This window comes from Ambystoma mexicanum, chromosome 10 (assembly GCF_040938575.1).
Source record: "Ambystoma mexicanum isolate Mex_15411 chromosome 10, UKY_AmexF1_1, whole genome shotgun sequence".
Taxonomy (NCBI): Eukaryota; Metazoa; Chordata; class Amphibia; order Caudata; family Ambystomatidae; genus Ambystoma; species Ambystoma mexicanum.
The window spans coordinates 528,869,281-528,887,066 of record NC_090932.1 but is presented as its reverse complement, the minus strand read 5'-3'; the positions used below and the strand labels follow the sequence as shown (position 1 = coordinate 528,887,066).

Here is a 17,786-nt window from a genome sequence, read left to right as displayed (position 1 = left end):
TCTTAGAAATTCTTGGGGCGCGTTGGGAATACCGCGCAATCTTAGATTCTGCCGACTCTGTGGTGTGAATGTTATCGAATCAGCATACCATATTATATGTGAGTGTGAAAGTCTACAAACAATACGTACCCAATTATTAATGAAATACGATAATTCGATGATTATGTGCAATATGAATAACATATGGATGATGGTAATGGAAGGTCATGATTTAAATCTGATGTTCTACTTAATGACATTTTATGTGAGGATTTTAGCAATTTTAAAAGAACTGTCTCAGGACATTTTATATTATTAAGCGCGTATAGAACTTGTGATATGTATTTTTTAAAAAGATACACATGTGAAATATAGATTTTAATAATGTGATCTTATGTGATGTTTTAACCCAAAATATGTAAAACTAAACTGTTACATACATATTATCAATAAAGTAAAGTTTTTGCGACTGAATCTTTTCAGCAAAAATTCCATTGATAAAACTCCTGTCGGCAAAACACGATACCGCACATTGGAATGCATACCTCTTCAGCATCAGTCAGAAACAGCAGGAAACTCATGTAGACCTTGAGTCTCCATCTCCATACTTGCATCTCATATTGGTGCTGTGCTCTAATCTATTTCAGATTTGATGGGTGTGATCGCCTGCCTTCTTCACCCAGAGCCACTGGAGCGAATGACATTGAGGGAGTTGGTAAAGGACCCCTGGGTGCTTCAGCCTGTGAACCTGGCAAACTACACCTGGGAGGAAGTACATCTATTTGCCAATAGTGAAACCGGTAAGCTGCTGATACTTTTATTTTTCTGCATATTTCCACCGACAGTAATATAGTGTAAAGAAATGAAATTGGATCTTGAAGACCTATCCCTGTGGGGAAACTTTTCTGGCAAAAATGTACAGCAACCTTTAAAAAGACTGACCCACTGCACTTTTCTGTTCCATGTATCACTGGCTTAGAGCAGCAGTAGTGTATCCTATGGGATGGCATGTGGAATGAGCAGAAGCTTATATTGATGGCTGTGTGAGACAGAAAAAATTGCATAGTTCATTCCTTAGCTTGTATTTCATATTGGCAGATCTGTGTTTAATTGTAAATATTGTCACCTAGCTTGGACTTTCATTCACTGGAGCCACCTTGGGAATGGCAAGCTCGATTTGTTTGCTGCTAACTGAATCCAAGGAAGAATTAATAAAGAACTTTAATATGAACGTTTATAAAAGGAAGGTGTTGGTAGTCCAGAATAGCCATCAAGTTCAGTCTACCCCTGACATTACTTCAAGAATAAGACGTTCGACAAAGCTCTGAACCGTGAGAAGTCCCCTGGCTGTCTTCTCCGTGTTGCTGAAGGGAAGAGTGATGTCAGCCTCTGACTTTTTGTTCAGAGGTGCCGCGATAGCACTTGCTCAACTAGTTGGCTTCTATCCAATGTGTCTTCAGCAGCAGCTTCTATGCAGCCTTTAGATTCCTTGCCAGAGTACTACTGCTCCTAAGTGGAGGGCTTTACATGCGCTTCAAGGGTTGGAGGCATTCAATAACTATCTCCATGGGTGAAGAGCACCTCTTTTCTACGGTTGTTTGCGCCTAACTAGGTGCATAATTCATTTCTCTATCGCTTGCAATACTGAAGCTTGATGCTTGTGTGCTTCTCAGCACACCTCAGAATACAAAGATGCAACACAGGAGTCCTGGAACTATCACCTTTTGGATCAAACACTTAAAAGAAAATGCAATTGCCTGAAAGGTACTGTATCCCCAATATCTGCTCCTGTCACCTAGCCATCTATGCTGCTGCCTTCTGACTCAATGTGCTGACGCCAGTCATAGACACTTTAATCCCTGCCTGGCTCTTTGTTTTTGACTGGGATAATCCCTCTCCTTGCTGCTGGCTCTGTGACAATTCCAGGGATTTGTCACTGGTCCCCAAGGGGAGCCACCTGTTAGGGAGAATTCTCATTCTATGGCTAATTTCCCTTACCTAGTGAGTCCCCCAGCAGCTTTGCTGGATTTCTGTAGTTTGTTTTTCCACTTAGTAAGAGTGTACCCCTTTTTCCCACTCTTAGTTGTGTTTTGCCATGTGTATTTCATCTGTTTTTTTGATTGCGGACTCTGGAGTACACCACTCCAGTAGCCCCCTTCTTTTGTGCGTTACACAGTACCTTCAGTGCAGTGACACAGGGTTGTCTTTTAGACTTCCCACCGACTCCATTTCTGAGGCTGACTACTGTCCCCCAGAAAAGGGTAAAGTTGCCATTAACTTTACTTAGTCATTTAACCACAGATCCAGTACACCCCATCTTACATGGAGTACTGGAAGGGGTTAATCCTTAGCCCTTTTTATCTGTACCTCCTAGAGCATTGTTTCGCTCTTTTAACATTTAGACTTGGCTGGTGGCAGTGGTATCTACCATAACTTTTCTACCGCGATTATACTATATAAACGTGGTATTGTTTTTGGCTATTATATTAGCCTCGAACTTAAACCCGCTTGACCAAATTCTTTTTCTTTTGGCTCCGGTAAAGTTTATTCGCCATTTCTTTTTTTTAAAGTCCTTCTTGTGTTTTACTTTGCGCGGCAAACCAGGTTTGCCTTCTTTGTTTACTGTCTTTTGGCGGTCTTCTGCCAAGAAGCCTTACTCTAGGCGCCTGGGTGTCTAGGTGGGTTGAATGTGAGGGAGGGGTATCGTCACCCCCTGCACAGGGTATCCTAGGAAACCCAAGTTGCACTTTGCCATGATTGGCTGGGGTGGCTGTCCGGGCCGGACAACCCCCCCTGCTGCGTGATTGACAGCCAAGCTGTGTGTATGGGGGATCTTTGCATAAAAGGCAAGTCTTTTAGGCTAGAAGTCAGAGAGTCGCCACTGGAACTACAAGGAACCGAAGAGAAGCAGAGAAGAAGTCGACTGTTGCAACTATCCCATCCTGGTGAAGCCCTGCTGCAGTCCTGAACTATCTACCCTTCGACGACCAGAGAAGATCCAGCCCGGAGTCGTCTTCCCTTGAGCTTGGTGGGGATAACCAGCTCGTCTTGTACAGCCAGAGGATCCCCTTCGTGGTCGAAATCGCTGAGCACTGCTGTAGTGGTCCGGATAGCCACCGGAAGAGCCTCTGCTATTTTTAAAGAGCGCACCTTTTATTCACCGTCGCTGCTGCCGGCTTCAGCCCTGGGTGGTGCAGACCCCTCCAGACGTCCTCCTTCAGATCGAAGCTCCAGGAATCAAGGGTCTGCAGGAAACTACTAGGAACAAAGGGCCGTGGCACCAGCTTCTTCTTTGAAAAAGGTAGTGTTCTGCTCGAGGAATTTGGGTGAATCCCTTTTCTTCGCCTCCAAGGCTTGCCCTTGTCTTCCCTCCTTCCTATAACTTTTGCTTCCTCTATTGACAATATCTAAGTACTCTTGGCTACGTTGAATCGTGAACTAGCCGACTGTGTGATCCTCAACAACAGGAACCCGGTTCCACTAGACACTGGCTCCGCCCTATTGACTTTTGACTTACTGTCTAAGAGTGTTCTCTGATTCTGTCTGCCTTGACAAAAGTATTGCCTATGATTTTTGCCCCCAACTCTCTCTGGGTATCTCAGGTGCTAAGTGTGTTTTTGCCCCAGTAATATTTCTTGCCGCGGATACGCGTTTCTTTAGTAAGACCGAACCGTCAAAAAGTGATCGCAAGTTTACTCCCGGTAACATTGTTTATTTCATAACACCGGTCCGCTCAAACACAGGGTACTTACCTTGAGGTTATACCGTACAAAGTGAATTGGTTAGTTGTAGTATATTTTTCGTGTGGTTTTCGAATTAATAGAAGTGGTGTGTTTATAACAAATGGTTTAAAAATAAATGTACATATATTTTTTACCTGAAACCTTGAGTCAGTGTTTGCTTGAGTCACAGTAATTGTGGTCCCTTTGTGTAATCTCTGCTACTGCTCATATACTCTTGAGATAAGCCTGGCTGCCCCGATACTGCTACCACTTTGCTTGCCACCTGTAGTCTTAATTGTGTGTAGTGGTCCCTAAGGGCACTGCACAGGATTCTGCCTAACACACAGTAAGAAAAATAGGGTAGTAACCACTGCCACCAGCCAAGCCTTGATGAAAAAAACAATGCTCCAAGAGAAACAGACAAAAAGGGATAAGTAGTAACCCTTTCCAGTACTCCATGTAAGATGGTTTGTACTGGGTCTGTGGATTTAAAAAGACTAATAAAATCAATGGCAACTTTACATGTTCTGGGAGACAGTAGTCCGTCCCAGAAAAATTGAGTGTGAGTTAGGAAGTCTAAAAGACAACCCTCTGTCACTGCACTGTAATACGATGATGCCTGTGGAGTAGGTGAGGCTCCTCAGTCTATGAACACAAAAATGTTAAACACAAACAGCAAAACACATGTAAGAGTGGGAAAAAAGGGCTCACACTCTTACCAGGTGAAATAAATGTATCCTAGAAATCCAGCAAAGCTGCTGAGGGACTCTGTAGGTAAGGGAAATTAGCCATTCCTGAGAATTCTCCCTAACAGTGGAGAAAAAGAAGTTGCTTAGTCCTGCAAACAGGGTTCAGAGCGGGATGCAGCACCGTGCACAGAATATGGGCATTATCGTTGCTTGTGGCAGAAGAAAGCCGTAGAAACAACAGCTATCTGTATCTATTCTTCATAGACTATTCCTGTGCCTTTGACTTATCCTGCATTTGGTTGCTATACACGAATACCAGAGTGTCTGACAGAATTTCACAGGAGGGCCTTTTAACTGAACATATTAACACTAACATAGGCCTAAAACGAGGATGTGTCCTTGCCCCGGCCCCTACAATTTGTATGTGTTGGGCGTGTTCACTTTTAGGGAGAAGTGTGGCAGTTTCTCTCCTAAATTAGCTGCTGGTCCCATGGGCTGTCTGTTGTACGCAGATGACCGTTTTAATAGACCTAACTCCATTGGGACTACAGAGATTAATCGCATACCTAAATGAATATGCGAAAGAAAATGGGCTGAGAGTCATTTGTAATAAGACCAAGATTATGACTTTGAGCACTAAGCATCAGAGCCTTCCTTTTAGATGGCGTATTGGGGGGAGGGGGTGCTAGAGATTGTTAATGTCTACATTTACTTAAGTCAACCTATCCGCACTTACCCTGTCAAATCACATTGCAAAGAGATGACCTACGCAAAAGTAGTGGGGTGCTGACGGTTGACAAAGAATTTCATTAACCAGAAATGCAGGGGTTCAATCGAAGCGATGCTGTAGTTCCCTGCATTCTGTATGCCCTAGGAACTTTACCCAAGAAGCATGTTGGAGGGGAAATTACTCTGTTCTATCTTGGGCCTCTCGAGCACCGTTCCGGCGGAATTATTGTGCCTGGATGTTGGGTTGCCATCGACATCACTGTCTAGACTCTGGAAGATTGCACAATGTAAACTGTATAACAAACTTCATAACATGCAGGAGCATAGTGGTACGCTAATGTCTTTGATGGCGGCTGAAGGCAAGCGTCCCCAGCCAGCACGATCCTCCCCACAATGAGAGACAATGAAGGACTCTCCCAAATCGGGAATAAGGCCAAGACAGAGTGCGGGTGAGCTTAAATGGGAGTTTATCAATGAGAATATGGCATGCAAAGAACTCTGCAAACTCCGAGAGCGCTCTGTCTGACAATAGCAAAGAAAGGCGTATATATTTACAAAAAACGTCATAAGAACCTACACACTATAGGGGGCACAAGTTCGATGGGATTGGGTGGCGATGACTAACTATAGGTGCTGCTGTGATGCGGTTGGCTTTGGCTGGAAGACGTCACTGGTCATGCTCGTGGGTTGGGCTGGGCCTGGCAGGTTGGCTGAGTTCATCCGGGCGGTGTTGTTGTGCCATCGCGGCCAGTGTCAGAGATGAATGTCTTTTCCTGACTTATTTGCCCTAGGCCATGCACACCGCAGTCATTCAGTCATTTCAATATTATCTTCTTTAGTAAATCTTCCAATAGGTTATTCTACAGGTTAATGCAACACAGGAGGAATGTACCTTGTGAGGGGTCTGGCGGTAATACGTCAGGACATGGTTACCAGAGTCCTGTTGACCGGGGCCATAGGTCGAGGTGCTAAGCTTCAGGGCCTGGGACGGGCGGTACAGGTCTTTCTGTCTTGTTAGAAGTTGTTATGGATGTGCCGCTGTGTGCTCTCAAAGTGTTGGGTGTCCTGATTGCACAGGGCCATAGGTCTAAGATGATCCGGTGGGTTATGGGGTTTACGAGGGGGCGCCTTTGGAAGTGTGTGTTCAGGCAGAGGTTTACTGCTGTGCTGTAAATAGTGCAGGTGGCGGGCCGTGGCCTTGGGTGCTGCAGAGGGGGCTACAAATCTTTGAAGCGGCTCCAGTCTGGTTGGGGGAGGCGGAGTAGCGCAGCGCGGGCCTCTGCTCTCATGTCTTGGCAGCCTTCGCAGGGTGGGAGGGGGAATGGCCTTGCATGCATTTCACAAAGGTATCTCCCTCTTGTGTTGCCGATTTTAGGTAAAAACATCACAAACATTTGAACACTCTATAATACTTATTCAAATAATTTTGAAACATGCATTTAAACTTTGCTGGATGTGTCTCGATTATACCCAGTCTGAGCACCTTATTCATACACTATGTTTTAACAACTACAGTATTTAGTTATATGCATATACTTTTGCAGTAAGTGAGGTAGTATTGGGGTTGGTGGAGTACATAGAAAGTAACTCGCCACTGTACGTGGCGGAGGTGGCACGTGAGGGGCTTAGACATACACGTGTGACAAGTGCATTCTCGCACACTCTTCACATGTGCCCGTGGTATGGTTACATTCGTTTTCTTGTGTACCCTAGCAGCATCAGTTCAGTTGTGGCGCGGGACCGCGGGGCGTGGGGCTTTCGATGATACTCATGAAGAATAATCCCCCGGAAATGCTTTTATCATTTGCACACCGCTGCAGGGGTGTGGGTCCTTCACGGCTGGTGTATACATGTGTTAAAAGTGGTTTCTTACATTCATATTTGGGTACCTGTCTGCTTTCAGCAGATGGCCATTCTGCAGATCTTCCCATCGCCCAGGCCTTGCTGACCGGGTCATTGTGGGAGCAGTGATACACTGCGGAAGGTGAACTGTTACAATGTTAATGTATTACGCTAGATCATGCCCGTCTTGTTCGTGGGAACGGGCTTGCAGCGGATCTACCATGGTGCTGCGGAGACAGGGAGGACTGAAACTTTCCGAAGGTGGGGGCCGCGATACAGCGCGCTGAGCTCACACCATCTTTAGCAGACAAAAAATGGTTTCTGAGGCCTAGCTTAAATTTAATACGTGCGGGCAATGTCTTCAGCAGGTGAGCCATCCACCACCTGGGCCCTGGTGGTAAGGAGGGGACGCCCGATGAGCCATGGCCCTCACCTGGGGTGGAGATGCAGGCCAGGGGGGGTCCCTTGGACCACCCCTCCCCTACACGGCCCATGCAAACACACTGGAACAAAACGCAAATTAAAAGCACACAAGTTCTACATACAGCGATCTTGTGTTGACCGCCTCGCATCGTCTCGACAAACTGGGCGTCGAACTACCAAGTGAAAATTAACTTGTCATATTTGGGCAAATGCTTAAAGTTAAATCACGAGAGTGGGACAGGGTACATAATATTGATGCTCTTAATAAGAAAATACGCTATACAGAGTATATAAGACAGGCACACTTACCACGCGTTCCCAGAGGCTATTTGTCAAAACTTTGATGTCCTGGACTTTGCTGTTTTATCACCCATTTACGCTTAAACATTTTGCCAGTACTCGAATACACAGGGGCGAAGAGCAATATTGAAAATGAAAAACTTGAATATAGAATGTGCAGTTCAGGCCTTGAGACATTCAGACATTTTCTTATGAGATGCATCGAATTCAGACTGCATTATTAGAAGGGTTACAGAGATTTCTGTAGCTCAGAAAGCATTATACTCACTGACCAGTTTTGGTCTACAATATATGCAGCTGATTCGATTGTCATCACAGCTGCAGCATATCAAATCTGGCTAATAGCACAAAAAAGAATAACATCAATGGCCAACAAATAGCTGAGCAATTTGTTCCAATTTTGAGGCTTTATTTGAGTCCGCTGAGTCGATTATACAAAAGCAACAAATTGTAACAAAACTAATGTGAATTTTTATAATTCTTGATATAGATTTCATCTGCCGCCGCCGAGACTGGCGGATACCTCCGTGGTGTCGCTTGCAGTATGGGTTTAGAGGCTGGTAGTCCTTCCTCTATTTTTACGGCTCTAGCTGCCGTCCCAGTTCCCTCAGCGCATAGCCCGCCGGGAGTATTTATTCCTCCTCCTCCCGGTGGACACTGCGTTGCAACCCCTCTGGATAGTGTTCCCGGCTTCTGGGTTTACGCTTGCTGCTGACACTCCGTCCGGATCATCAGTGCTTTGTCTGCTACTGACTTCGTCCTCTGTACGAAGTTTTCCTTCTCTTCGCTACTTTGCCTCTTAACGGTTTCATTCCGGTTCCTTCGCCCGGGTTGCGTCTCCCTCCTTCGAGACCCGGTGCCTTAACTCTTTCTGCTTTCTCCTCTCCGTTCCCCTGGTCCCCTCTCCAGTTGGATTTCCGGTCTGTTTCCTATTTTCGTCTTTCTCTTCTCTTACCTGAGTCCTGTGCTTCCTGTGTCCTGCCTGGCTGCACTGGATACCAGCCACGCCTTCTGGCTTCACGTTTGCTACGGATCCTCGCTGTTTTGAGTCCGCGCCGCTTCCTGCTACAGCCTTCCTTCCTGTCTGCAACACCACTTCGGAAGTTCCTACTCGGAGTCGGACAGAGTGCATTGCGGTGCCTGACGAGGGTTTTTTCTGCCGCTTGGCTTTTTCCCTTGTGTATCGGCTTGTTCCCGGAAAGGGAGCCACAGGCTTGCTGTTCCATCAGCGTTCACTGTGGCTTCCCTCCGTGACAAGCAATTATCACCAAAAAAGGAGAAAGACTACCTCGCCAGACGAAACCTGTCCTCCGAAAGCTTCGACTCAAGCAGCTCAGGTGAGGAGAGTGTGGAACAAGGGGTGAAGTGGGAGCAAAAGGGTCACAGAAAGGACAACCGATGGCATGGAACCTCATAAATTTGTGAATTGCAAATTGGGATTTTTTTTTGGGTTTGAGATGCGTGATGTTTGCATTTCTTTCACGTAGTGCAAAAAGCTTATATCTATATGCACAAATAAAAAAATTAAATAAAGAATATGGCGCTACCTCTTCGGCCCTTCTAAAACCCTTAACCTATCGGTTGAAATGTCTATCAAAAGCCTTTTGGACTGCTTTTCTTAGGTTTCATACTAATTGTTTGCTCACCTTGGAGGTTTTGGGGCCCAACATTGATCTTCCGTAGGAGAAAAGAACCTGTAGAACTGTGTAAGTTACGACTGATGGAATCTTTGAAGCAGTTGGTTCTGGATTGTGAGTTTCTTAAGAATCCTTGAATTTGGTTATTGCAAATGGTTATTAATTCTCCATGCTTTGTTATAAGGGGCAATCAGTGGTTGCACCTAATCATGTGTGATACGCTCTACCTCTCTATTGCACTGATATTTAAAAGAAAATAAAATGTTGAGGAATTTGAAGATATGCGGCCGTTGACACAAGATCTGCTAAGTTTGGAGGGTTGAAATCTCCTGATTATTTTTGTATATCTTGTGTATTACTTTAAGATTTGTGAGTATTTTAAATTCTATTTGAATTTTGAATGAAATTTTTGAAAAATGTTTGGAAAGCTAATTGTAATAGTTGATGTTTACTGATGTGAATTGTTTCAAATTGTATTATGATCGATCTTTTTGTGTGATGGTTTAATATTTAACCATGACACAGTTTGAATCTGAATGTAACATTTCTTTGACTGATGTGATGAATCCTGCAGAGTCCCTACCTAAAGTCTCCTCCCAGGTGGCCAGGTTGACGGGAGGACACTGTTGGGAGAGATGCAGTATTTATCCTCCTCAAAGGAAGAAATGTTGGTACTACCCGCATACGTAATGGCTATCTGTCAGAAGAAGGTTTACTTTCCCAAAGCCAAGTACTTTGATGCTGATGAAAAATGTAATAATCCATAATTTATTGGATGTTCGGTATAATTCTCTGTTAAGGCTAATTTCCCAAACCTAGTGAGTCCCCCAGCAGCTTTGCTGGATTTTTGGGGTTTATTTTTTTTCTCCTGCTAAGAGTGAGACTCTTTTTCTCCCACTCTTAGACATGATTTGAGATATCCTTTGACTTTGTAATGTGTTTTATGGGCTATGGGGTCTTGTACTCCATAGGGTTTCATGTGGTTTTGGTAAGTGTTACACAGCACCCTCAGTGCAGTAACACAGGGGTGTCATAGTGACCCCCAAACATAGACTCCATACCCTGGGACCGGCTACTGTCTCCCAGGGCATGTAAAATCACCATTGACTTTACTAGCCTTAAATTGTGAACAGAACCAGTACAAACCATCATATTGTGGAAGTACTGGTAGGGGTAATTAGATTGCCCCTTCATCTGTTTTTCGAGGGGGCACTGTGCAGTCCCCCTTCGTCGAGTTTCTGGCTGGTGGCAGTGGTTACCACGCAAAATATTCCACCGGAATATTTCCTATGGGATTTTCCCATTCATTTCAAACGCACCACTTTTTTGGTGCAATGTTAAAGATACTGCCGGGTTATTTATTTAATATTTATTCCCCGGTTGGGTCTTTTTGCCAGGACTCACTTTTAAAATGGTGTTTGTGTTTGCCTCTGTAACTCCAACCCAAGTCGAGCCCTTTGTTCCACTTTTTGGCGGGCTTCTGCACAGAAGCCTCCAAAAGTGGTGCCACTCTGTCTGGGTCTACAGGATGTGTGGGAGGGGGGTTTAGGCACCATAGACTAAGTTGCCTTGTGTGATTGGCCCAGTGGTGAGCCGCCCGGCTCACCACTTAGCATGTTTGAGTGACAGCTAGGACTGATGAATGGGGGGTTTGACATAAATGCAGGGCTTTGGGGACTGGAACTTCAGAAGTCGCCACAGGACCAAAGAATCCGAAGAGGGAGAAGCTGAGCCGACCTGCAACGACGACACCACCGGTGGAGCACTGCTGAACCGTCTCACCACTTCCCAACGACAGAGAAGATCTTCATCCCGGAGAATCTTCTTCCTCTGAACTGGTGGGGTTAACCAGTTCGCCCTCTTTTCGCCTTCCTGGATCGTTTTGTGGTTGAATCGCCCGTGCCAAGCATCCCGGCGGCCGGATAGCCATGCTTCACCACCACCGCGAATAAAAGGGTAGTACCTTTTAACCGTGAAACTCCGCGGCTGGTTTCTTCCCTGGCAGTGCAAAGACCTCCAGCTTTCCTCCACGTCGACATCCTCTCTTCCCCTGGACGAAGCACCGACTTGCACCCACTGCCCGGAACAACTGCCCCCGCTGGAGCTTTCTCACCATTTCAGGTACTGTGTCCCGCCTGGTCTCCCTTGCAACAGACTGTTCAAGGTGTCCCGTAAATCCTTGACTCTCTATCCTGGGGTGACTTGGGACCTGCTAACTAACTTTTCCTGAACTGATCCAACCCTTTTTGAACTATCTGCAAATACTTTTTAAAGTACTATTCAACTGTGTGATCTTGGACAAATTCCGCCTTGCTCTCTCCAAGAGTGGGCCTGGCCTATGAACTTTCTTGCTCTAACAGTAGACTCTGCCTTTTTCTGACTTGCTGTGGTTCTTTTAAGAAGTGCTGCTATTGTGCTGTCCTAATTCTACCTTTTCCCTCCCTTTTTAACTAACTTATTGGAGTGCCATCTTAGGTTAAGCACTCACCTCTGTCTGCAAATAAGTGGTATTTTAACTAAGACTTGTTCAATAAGTAATCAGGGAGGTATATATATTGATAGTGACTGTGTTTGAACTTGCTTGCCATATTAGTGTTAGTGTATTTTACAAGTGTGTTTTTAAATAAATAATTATATACTTTTATAACAAAGCTCTGGTCAGTGTTTGCTTGTGCTACTGTATCCTTGTACCTATGTTGTATGCTCTATATACTGTCTAACTCTTCTTGAGAGAAGTCTGGCTGCTCAGCCACAGCTACCAGGTAAATCTGCGTGGTACAGATTGCTACCAATTGGGTTTACTGCCAACACCTGTAGTCCTAAGCCTTTTGCAATGGTCCCTAAAGGAACTGCACAGGTTTCTGCCTAACATTGGACATAAGAACTCCTCCAATAAAACCATCCATAGACATGATGGTGAAGGTTACTTTAATACAAAGTGAAATGGTAAAAACAAATCTTCAAATATTAACCTCTTAGAATCTCAAAATCTTAAATCTGTTGTTAATCAGAACTACACAATGAGTCCTTATAAAACTCTTGTAGAATATGCAATTAAGGATAAAAATTAGAATATATTTGGAAATCACAGTCAAAACAAAAAAGGGGATTTAATCATTTAGGACTTCAAATCCCACAATGCTCAAAGTACTGGGACGAAGTAGAGGGATGCAGAGGCTCAAGATTACAAGTGGCAGTCTAATTGCCCTAATGATCCACACGTGAGGGAGACAGAGGTATAAAAGGCCCCCTCAGGTGCAGGCCATAGAGAGTAGCAGAAGGAGCAGTACTTGGAGGTGGAGTGAATGTCGTAACTCCTCATTGCAGTTGAAGGAAACTTTGGGAGACGCCAGAGCTGCTATAATTAGCAGAATGAAGGCTGGTTCTGAGAGGCCTCACCGTTCAATGGCCCTGTCTGCAGAGGCTGCGCAGTGGGAAGCGTTGCATGTGAAAACTTTCCCCCATGGAGAATGCAGATGCAGAGGTCGCGCAGCGGGAAGCGTTGTTTATGAAAGCTTTCCCCAAGGTAAAGTTAACTGCTGTGGCAGGCGAGCACCCAAGTATCCCTGGAGCGACGAGCACTCCAATCCTGACTAGTGAGGACCGTGAGAAGCAGAAGGAAGCAGGTTGCCGAACGGGCTTGCAGCAGAGGAGGAGAAGGCAGAGGACCTGGAAGCAGCAGAGCGAGCCGATACGTGAACAACACCTGCATTGCACCGTGATGGCCTGCTTGCCCAATCAAATGCTTTTGAATACTGAACTGCTACCAAGAAGCTGAAGTGGCAGAATAAGAACTCTGGGTAAGAACAGTATCATAATACGGGTAAAGGTAATGGACTGTCTCAGAATCTAAGGAGGGCAATATCTAGTAAAGGGTATAAGAACCACCATTACCAAAATCAAAAGAGGGTAACTAAGAACCAAGTGGTCTGTGAGTCATATTGCCAAAATGAGAGAGAAGCAAACGTTGTAAATAAACTATCCAAGCATTGTCCAAATCAAAGAAGATTGCCCCCATCCAATGACAGTCCTCTCCCTAAGCCCTGCCTCTGCCAGCCATCTTCAGATTTTTACTGCACGCTTCCGTTTTGGGAGTCCTCGAGTTAATCTCTACGCAGTTTGCATGTTTTTTCCACGTTTTTTCACAGAAAGGTTACATTTCCGTTTCCACCAGAGACTGTGTGCTCTTTTCTCATCGGCCGGTCAACAAGGAACCATTGTCAGTGAAGTTTTGCACCTATCAAGGGCGAAGATTCGTAGAAGTTTCTGGAGGCCGTCTTGGGCCTACTTCACGCTCTCCGACATGACAGAGGAGAAAAAGGAGGGAAGGACCCTTTTCAGGCCTTGCTCCAAATGTGGTCTACGGAACATATTCGTGGAGGACAAACATCTACAATGTCTTTACTGCCTGCACCTGGACCACAAAGAGGTGGAGTGCAAGATATGCCTGGGCTTCCCGAAGATGATGATGATGCGGGTCCCAGGTTGGGTAGGCCGCAATCATTAACGCCGTCCACCTCCATCGCCAGCCTGCCATCAAGCTCCTCTTCAAAAAGGAAGTCATCCACCCCGGCCAAGTTACGGGAGAAATCAGAAAAACTGAGACTGGAAGAAGAGAAGAATGCTGCGCAGCCTAAGCAAGCTCAACCAGCGCAGCCAGAGTCCTTGTCAACCACGTTGTCGACACCTGCAGCAATGACCGCAACGGCGGTAGGTGCTGATCCAACGAGGTTGGCTCCTATGGCCCAAAGGCTACCTCTGCCTCCAAGGCGCGACACAGTTGCCGAGGTGGCTGCGAAGGCTGCAAACACCCCTGACCACGGTGGGGCACTGGTTCAGACCCAGGTTCAAAACCCTCAGGGAGGAAAAAGGGGGGGGCGAGGATGCTCCAAAACAGCCCTCCAAGGTTGATGTTCAACGGATGGATATCTCATCCACGGACAACAACGGCAGCAGCGCAGGGCCTAGCGATCCATTGTTCTCTTCGCAGAGAGGAGAAAATGTCATCTGATGCCGCCGCATCAGCCTCCTCCACCACGTTGAGCCCCGACTCCACCAGCGCACCTGGATATGCACATGGACACTAGTATGGACCCAGCCACGGGAATCGACGAAGATGAGGACTTCATCCCGGCACCAGACCGAGGTGGGATCATTCCACTCGATCTCCAGGGCCTCGAAGCTGTTCCAGCTGGTGCCCAAGTAAACCAGTAAAGAGGGCTTCTTGTATCAGCGACGAGAGTCCAAGAGGAAGACAATCATGGTGGTCCCCTTTCTGGACGACATTTGTGAGGAAGGCCTAGCCCTCATGAAGAACCCATGAACTGCTGTAACTAAGCTAGACAAGTTGAAAAAGAAATATAGGGTGCCAGACTGGACTCTGCACCCAAGTGCTTGAGGTCACAACCGTTGCTGGACTCGGTAGTGTCTGCTGCTGCAAGGAAACATCGCGCTAACCCGGCTTCATCAGTTCTACCAGACAGCGAGGGGAAGAAGATGGATGCTAGGGGGAAGAGTCATTTACACAGTGGCATCCATGATCAAGGCGGCCAATGGTCTGGCTATGTTGGCCCGATACAACCGGGAGCTTTGGTACAAGCTTAGTAACAAGCTGGGCCCAATCCTGGAATTCCTCCCCGATGACAAGAAGATGGAGGTGGGAAGGGGGGGTGGCGTCAGACCATGCCATTACGGTGGCAGTGGACATTGCCGAAACATGTTTCCGGCAGATGGGAAACTGAGCCTGCCTTTGTCGGCAGGGATGGTTGAAGGCCACAAACTTTGATCCATGACCTTGGACAAAGAAAATCTTTTTGGGAAGGCTATTGACGAATCCCTTCAAGCCATAAAGACCGATATGGAGATGGCACGTTCCCGTGGCAACCTTCAACAGCATCGCTTGTCGTCTTTTTGCTCTTCCAGGGGTAAATAGAGCAGATCTTCCAAGGGATTCTCCACATCTTACAGACAACCTCCCCGATCCTTCATCTGTGTCATCACCTCTACCAGATGTGTGGGTGAGATCCAGGCCATATCCTGCAAGCAACCATATATGACTTTCCATGAATCGAGTGTGGTACTGCGTACACACCCCTTCTTCATGCCAAAGGTTCTGTCGGAATTCCACCTCAACAAACCTTTGGTGTTGCCTATTTTCTTCCCAAAGCCTCCGTGTTTGACGGAGAAGGCCTTGCATACGCTGGACGTTGCTCGTGCCTTGAAATTCTATGTAACATTCACAAAGAGTTTTCGAAAGACTTTTAACAAATGTTTGTGAACTTTGGTCCTTTGAACCTTAGGAAGGCCTTGTCGAAGGCTTCCATTTCAAGGTGGCTCGCAGGCTGCATCATGCAATGTCATCGGCTGGCTAACCGGCCTCTGCCGGGCTGTCTGAAGGTCCATTCCACCAGAACGATTGCTGCGACAACAGCGTTCCTTTCTGCCCCTGCTTGACATCTGCAGGGCTGTGGCGTGGAGGTCCACGCAGTTATCCTGCATCGACAGGGATTCCAGGGAGGAGTCGGCCAGGCAGTGCTACGCAACCTGTTCGCTTGAGGTGAGTCTGTTCCAGGGGTAAGTGTTAATTGCTTCTGTTGAGCCTTGCCACCTCCTCTGGTTGTGTAATGTGGTACTGCTGTGTATTCGTTATTCATGAGCTTGTGAATCCATGCCAGACCAGGTTTAAGTTACTTACCTGTAACTATTGTTCAAAGGGATTGTGTCCTCCAATGTATTCCTTATCTTTGATAATTCGTCTCCAGCTTGCTGGCCTCGGGAAAACATTTTCTCAGTAGAGGGCGCTGCGCATCAACGTCCGTCGAGTTGCTGTCCCTCGACAGCCACCGTATCGGCGCCGACGTCACCATGTCCATAAATAGCCACGCGCAGGGTCCGTTGCTCAGTTACGTTTTTCTCCGCTTCGTGGTGCCTCAGAATATCGTTGCTCAGTTCTTCAGTCAAATATACTTCATTCTTCCTCGTACTCGATGGCTTCCTCATCCGGACCGACGACTCCACGGTCCGGCTTCAAAAAATGTCCAGACTGTGGAAAGAAAATTTCGTTGACGGATCCTCACAGGATCTGTTTGTGGTGCCTGGGAGTCGAGCACCATTGTTCGGAGTGCGAGGACTGCATGTCCATGACGGCGAAAGCCTTGAAGGAGCGTAAGGGGAAGCTCGAGAGAGGTAAGGCAGTTAAAACTGCTTCGAAAGTTTCCTCGGCGGAGTCGAGACATTCGTCTCTTCGCCATCACAAAAGACATTCTTGTTCTAGGTCTCGAAGCAGTTCCCATCACTCTTCGAGATCTAAGCATTCAAAAAAGAGATGCCGAAGATCCCCTTCCTCGTCTTCCGTTTCCCCGAAAAGGGTCTCCTGCCCCACAAAACATAGCTCTCAGGCTGAGTGGGAGGAATTCAGGAAAAAGATGCTTAGCGTCTTCGAGAAAGCGGCCTCGACCCCCTCGAAGACTGCTGAGGGTGATACCCTGGGTGAAAGACCCGAAAAATCAAAATGCCGCGAGTCGCAGCACCCGGCGAAAAAAGCTACTCGAGAGCGTCACAAACCCTCGAGTAAAGGCAAGGTCGCGTCTTCGACGCCGTCGTCGAAAGTCCCTTCAACGCATAGATTTGCGTCTTCGTCACCATTATCGAAGGGTTCTTCGACGCACAGGTCAGTCGATTCGACGCCGACGTCGAGAAAGGACAAACCCACCGCCACCTCACAGCCAGTGGCCATACCCAGAGCCTCAATCACGAGAATGTCGGCGACAACCTCGAGTAGAATTCCGATACTCTCGAGTTCCTCGAGGCCTCTACCAACTTTCTCGACGCCTTTTTCGATGGCTTCGAAGCCTTTAACGTCCGCGTCGACAGCGTCGACGTTTTCTCAGCGAATTATGACAAATTTGGCCCCTTCTGCTCTGGAAATGGGATCATTCCAGAGCCTTAGCATGTATTTATGAAGAAGGGGAGAATTCGGATCAGGAGAGACCTTTTGAGTTGCAGGGATCTGCAACTCTTGTACCAGAGGAATTTACCTCTGAGGAAGGTAGGTTAAAGGACCTCCAAGAATCCTTACATGAAGCAAGCGGGTGGGACACTTCCCCAGAAGTGGAATTTGCCAAACCAGACCCAGGGGGGAACATGCTGAAACCCCTTATAGAACCTTGATGGCAAGGATAATAGAGTTTATGGGGTGGTCTACACCCTCACCTGCTTTTCAGCAAGACGACCTCACAGACATTTTGGTTAAAGGTCCACAGGAGGATCCTGTGGTGCCATTTCATGCGGCATTACAAAGGAAAATATTGGTAAACTGGGAAACCCACGAGGTTATCCCGGCGGTTGACAAAAAATGATCAGCCAAGTATAGGGTGTCTACTGCTGACCCTGAATATGTATCCAGACACCCAACTGCGGAGAGTCTGGTTGTTCAGGCAGCAACTTCATCAGGTAGTAAATCGGCT

General features: G+C 46.7%; 1 protein-coding gene across 6 annotated transcripts in view; it reads left to right on the top strand.

The window, feature by feature from the left end:
* The window catches only part of PASK (PAS domain containing serine/threonine kinase), a 2,072,978-nt gene that overhangs the window by 1,887,710 nt on the left and 167,482 nt on the right, over window positions 1–17,786 (top strand). For all 6 annotated transcript variants that reach the window (XM_069618098.1, XM_069618099.1, XM_069618096.1 and 3 more), the window contains one exon: window positions 627–779. In XM_069618098.1, coding sequence (XP_069474199.1) covers window positions 627–779 — 153 coding nt within the window. The remainder of the gene's footprint in view (window positions 1–626; window positions 780–17,786) is intronic.